The sequence below is a fragment of the Propithecus coquereli genome, unplaced genomic scaffold (genome assembly GCF_000956105.1).
Source record: "Propithecus coquereli isolate 6110/MARCELLA unplaced genomic scaffold, Pcoq_1.0 Scaffold25, whole genome shotgun sequence".
NCBI lineage: Eukaryota > Metazoa > Chordata > Mammalia > Primates > Indriidae > Propithecus > Propithecus coquereli.
The window spans coordinates 954991-960612 of NW_012148063.1; the positions used below are offsets into that span (position 1 = coordinate 954991).

The following is a 5622-nucleotide window of genomic DNA, read 5'->3' on the forward strand; positions in this document are numbered from 1 at the left end:
GTCTCGAACTCCTGAGCTCAAACAATCTGCCCGCCTCGGCCTCCCAGGGTGCTAGGATTACAGGCGTGAGCCACCATGCCCAGCCAGAATCCAGACTTTCTGCTTACTAGTCCTGTATCCTGTCTTTGATTGCACTTTTTTAAAATAGACTCCATAAGGACGAAATTCGGGGATAAAACTATTAGCTGGCAAAAAATCCGACGTGTTCAGAAGTCGAATGCCAGGATTCAACTGTGCGTGATTCACTTAAATATCAAGTTCAACTGCTCTCAATTGTCAGAGGTGCTTGAGTCTCAGACCTGATCGTTTAGGTACAATGATTATAATCCAAAGATGCTGCTGTACACACACACACACACACACACACACACACACACACACACACACACAGTGTACACACACATACAGTATACACACACACACAGAGGCAGGGCTGGTAAATCCGTCCCATAGAGAGCAGGTGTACCTTGTGGTGGGCCAGTTGCTGGGTAATTGTCTCCAGGCTGCTTGTCTCTAGGAGGTCGGGCACCACCAGCCTGCCGGACATCTGCAGCAGCCACTTTTCGACCTCTTGGAGCTCACTATTATAGTCCTCGTGGTCTTTGACTTTCGCCTCCATACTAACGACGTGCTCCTGTAAAACCAGGTACCCATTAGAGGTGACTTTCAAATGAAAAACTTACTCAAAACTGTTTTGTATTTCAAAAAACCCAGTGTAAACTCACATGACAGGTAGAGTTACTTATATCCGAAAACAACTAGAGATGGAAAAAACAGAGTCACTATGCCATTTAAATACCCATCTGAATAAAAGGAAAAATATTGACCCATACCAGCCCTTAAAATTATCTGACAGAGAGAAAGGAATTAGGACCCATACTGTGGCCAATAAACAATTGCTGAATTGTTTATTCTGATCTCTCCTTACCTTTCCTACACTGCACAGGTCCTGGTAATCACTTTGAAGTTTGTCTATTTTGTCCTTTAAAGTAACATCCTGCACCAGTTCCAGAAGAGTGTCACCCTTTTCTCTCACTGACTTTACTGTTGGTTCATGGGACAGCACCATTTGCTGAAGTGACTTGAATTACAAAGAAGAAAAGAAGAGCCAGCTTTATCTCTGTGCACAAGACGAACATACACATATGCCTGTGGCAGCCATGAGACCATCCACCTCAAAGAAAGATCCGGGACGTATCTTATGAATCCACAAGTGTAAAACATTAAGGAGAGAATGATTTATGATGGCTGACACAGTTTTTAAATACAGAAAAAGCGTAACACATCAAATAGCCCTTCACTGTGGAGAAGAAAGAATGGAAAAGAAATACATTTGGCTAAATTTAACATAGTTCATATTTCTGGCTTCCAACTTATTCCTTTCAACAGAATAAAAAAGAAACCTCGACATAAAATGAAGAGGAGTAAGGCCACTATCTTTTGATTTTGAGGACATGAAATCAGTTCCCCCTTGAGCTAGATGTGGAGTTAGGGAGAAAATTTCCAGTTGCCACCTTGCTGAGACAGGCTGAAAGCTCTATTCAAATATATCAGAAGCTCAGTGGGGCTGGGGTGGGGAAGCAGAGGCTGTGTTTCTTATGTGGCATCTTCAAAGACAAGCTGTCAGGCTTGGCAGAGAAACCAAGGCTAGAAATAGACATATTGGTTGGAGGAGGCGCTCACTAAAGCTTCCAATGGGGAAACCTTCGGGGTAAGCGACCACACTGTAATTCTTGAAGACTGTCACTAAATCATCTAGATCAAATTCACAACACAAATTATTCCATATATAAGCTTCGATAATTGTTTTGAAAATTTGAGCAGGTGAAATACCTGTATCTATATCACGTATAGCTATATCTACACTCTATTTATTCTTTCAAAAATTAATTTCTCAGGTGTTTAGTTATAATTCATTAATCAGAACTTATTTTCTTACAAATATATCTCATTTTCTTATAGGTCAGCTTCTAGGCCCTGGGTACCAGAAGGTGAAGGGAAGCCTTCTACATGGGTCGGCTAAAATCTGTAGTGTGGGATCCTGGTGCCAGCAAGGTTTAAATGGAGGATCCATACACCTGGATCACACTGTCAGAAAAGACCTCTATTGATTGATTAATTAATTGATACATACAGCCAATAAATTTGTTGATACAATATTTGGGTATCAGATTCCCAAATGGAAAAATAACTCCGAGGTAGTGTATTTAACAAAATAAATCTGCATAGGGTCATGACACCATTGGCCACCAACAGAACAGACAAGTGCAGGATGTTTTCCAGCACCCACTGTGGGGGACACACACCAGGAATCACCTCCCTCCCGTGCAGTCCCTGCATGCCCTCTGCATGCAGCTGCCAAGGAGTAGCAATGCACTACCTTGTATTTAGATAACTGAGCTTTCTTTTCATATAATTCCATCTTGGGTTCTTCAGGAATATGAAGGATTTCTTGGTACTCTGCTATCCACTGAGTCAGTGCTTTGTATTTATCTGAGAATTCCTTTGCTAGATGAAGACCTTTCTCCAGGGCCATGTGCTCTTTCCTGACAGTGCTGGTCAGTTCCTCCAACTGCTCCACATGACCATGGATCTCCTTTCTTAACGTCTCTGCCTCGCCTTCCTCCAAGTACTGAAGAGCCCTCTCTCCTTTCTCCCGGGCTGATTTTAGCAAACTGTGGCCTTTCTCCATGTCCTTTAGCAAAACCTGAAAGAGAGAGTAAGTAGGAAGCAAATAAAGAGTTAGTCTTAAAGAAAAGGCTTTCAAGTCCCGTTCTTGAGTCCACCTATTTCCCCTTAAAATAAGTTGCTGAAGTTTAGAACCAGACTTGACCTGCCAGGGATTAGGAACCTGGTTTCTTTTCTACACTATAGAAAAGTCTTGATTAACATATCGTTTCCAAATCAGAGAATTGAAAAAGAACTTGATGTTTCTCTCATCCTTAGCAATCTCCCTAAAGATCTGAGTTAAAATTCCTTTTTAAGGTATTGGGCCATAAATTTGAGAATGACTGTGTCACACTGGAATTTAGCTAAGACTTTCGTGGCAGCCATGTGTAAGTCTTTCAGATGACAACATATCACAGATAAATGAAAGCCAGCTTTTGGCCTTAAAGAGTCAACTTAGTATTTCTAGTGAAATGACGAGCTGAGGCTCATCAGCCGTATGGGGTCAGGATGAACATGTGTGCTTCCAATGTGTCCCTGCAGGACAACAGGGCAGCTCTGGGAAAGAGATAAGGCTAGAAACAAATCCGAAGGATGCATGCCTACCTCCAACGTCTTCAATTTTTTCCCCATCATGGCTGTATCTACTTTATCAATCTTGGTCGCCACATTCTTGAAGTTTTTATGAGTAGATCCATACCAATCAGAATAGCAACTGAGGGATAACTCTGATTCCTCCAAACTCTGGATCTCTTCCTCCAGGAATTTTATTTGTTCCTTTGAAAGAAAAGAGAAAATTGAACAGTGAGTCACAGACCTGTGGGTCTTTGTTGTAAATATGTATCCGCACTGGAAATTAATGAAAGGAAGGCCCTTTGGGCTCACGAAGTTTGCTGGCCCGTACCGAGCAGCCGGGGTTTGCTCACCAGCACTTGGAGGAGCAGGGCCTGGTATCTGGAAGTCAGCTGGGTGGCCTGGCAGCCCATCCTGCTGCTCACGTGGCTCTCGTCCAGGATCTCCTGCGCTCCAGCGCCCACTTCCTCAACTTCATCTCTGTACGCGGTCACCTCCTCGTGCCACTTCTGCAATGATGTCAATATTGGGGGGAAAGAGTCAATCTTAGCCATTCTTGAATAAGACAAATATATATCTTCTTAATAGGAAACACTTCAGTATATGTTTCAAATATATTTATTTTGAGACGTAATTTTGAAAACGTGTCATATATTATCTTTGCGAAAAATCGCATTGCGACAATTCAATAGAAACTGCATGCTTACGAGTTTGGATACTTTTATATATTGACACTTCAGAAAATTTTTAAAAAACCCAAAGTGGCATATATTTTTATATCTTCTGTTGCACTTAGATCAGTTTTAAAACAGACGAATAAAGAAAAGAAATTGTCTAGGCCTGAGCATTATTTTGGATGTATACACCGAAATTGTATAAAAATTAGAATAAAACTAATTATCAAGTACTATTTCCGTGCCCTATATTCGGGCAATTTCATATCGAATCATAAACTTAATTAATTGTGATACTAGCATTTGTGTATCTTTACAAAACAAGGTAATAGCTTATGGGAAGAAAATACAAAATAGTTCCATTAAACTACATTCTATCAAAGACTAACCTATAAAATAATTGCTGTAAGAGGAATGCTCCATTGTAATTTATTGTAAATTTCTAAGCAAGCAGAAAGCGATTTTGTAAAACCTAATCCTTGGACAAAAGTTACTACATATTTTACTGATACAAATTATGTAAGATAATTGCTGCTTTGACAAAGATCAGGAATTTACATGCATTGTACCTTCGTCTGATGTAACTGTATTTCCTTGGTTGCTCGGTTAGACTGACGTCTCGTCCTGAGAATAATTTTCTCCTCCACTGTTTTTAGCCATTCATCTACTTGCTGAAACTTTTGCTCCATCAGCCTCAATTTGTTCACTATGTTATTGAACTGAGCTCGGGTCTCAGACAGTCTGTGCTGGTAAGCCTGCCAGTCCTGCCGGAGAGACTCTAAAGCCCGGTCCTCTGCCTGGGGGATGCCCGAAGGGATCACGTCCTCTCTGGTGTGCAGCACCGAGTTCAATAGGGCCTGCCCCTCTGCGCAGCGCACTTGGAGCTCCTGCAGGAAGAAAAGTACAGCCGTCACGCTTCAGTCATATTCATTCTTGCGGGGGTTAGCATGTCTCACTCAAGCCAACTGTGCCACCTTGAACTTCAGATATTAGAAAAAAGTGATTTTATTCTGCCTTATACAAAAATGTGTCCCTAACACTGAATATTGTCTCCCAAGTCAAGAGAAAGATTCTGAAAAATTTCCAATTAAAATAATCTACACACTCAACCCCACCAATATTTTTCTCAATCAATAGTTTCTGAAATATGACTTTTCAGCTTACGAGGAAAAACACATATAAGTGAAGGGCTATTGTTTAAAGGAATAACCGAGGCTTACTATGGCTCATAATCTGCTTAAAGTCCTCAGGCTTCTTGTTTTGACACTGAATGGGCTCAGTGTACGTTTGTGGCTGAGAAAAGAACAATGAACTCTCTTTTTGCTAAGGAGGGATCTTTTGCCAAAGTTGTACTTTAGGAAATTGTGGTGGCCAAGAAAAGTTGGACCCAAAGAATACAGGGCACCCAAGCCTGGGAGTTTGGTTCATCACATGTGTCTCCCAGGTGCTCCCAGGGGCAAAGTATCTTTCCTCCGCTGAAGTTAAGCCTCAGAGATTTACCCTACAAATTTTAGTATGAACCAAGTCTTGAAGGGCACAAGCTATTTTTTATAGAACGAAAGAAACTTATATCCTTAAAGATGGTGGTAAAACAATATTATATACTTGTATTTTTAAGGAAAAATAATCCATACTGTCACTTGATCAATTACCTACAGTAAAAGGAATCAAGTCAAATCCCACCAAAAACATTGAAAGTACCAATATA

General features: G+C 40.9%; 1 protein-coding gene across 1 annotated transcript in view; it reads right to left on the reverse strand.

The window, feature by feature from the left end:
- The window catches only part of SYNE1 (spectrin repeat containing, nuclear envelope 1), a 534160-nt gene that overhangs the window by 268821 nt on the left and 259717 nt on the right, over window positions 1-5622 (reverse strand). The window contains 6 exon segments of the mRNA XM_012646782.1: window positions 467-634; window positions 929-1081; window positions 2381-2707; window positions 3274-3444; window positions 3594-3749; window positions 4484-4801. Coding sequence (XP_012502236.1) covers window positions 467-634; window positions 929-1081; window positions 2381-2707; window positions 3274-3444; window positions 3594-3749; window positions 4484-4801 — 1293 coding nt within the window.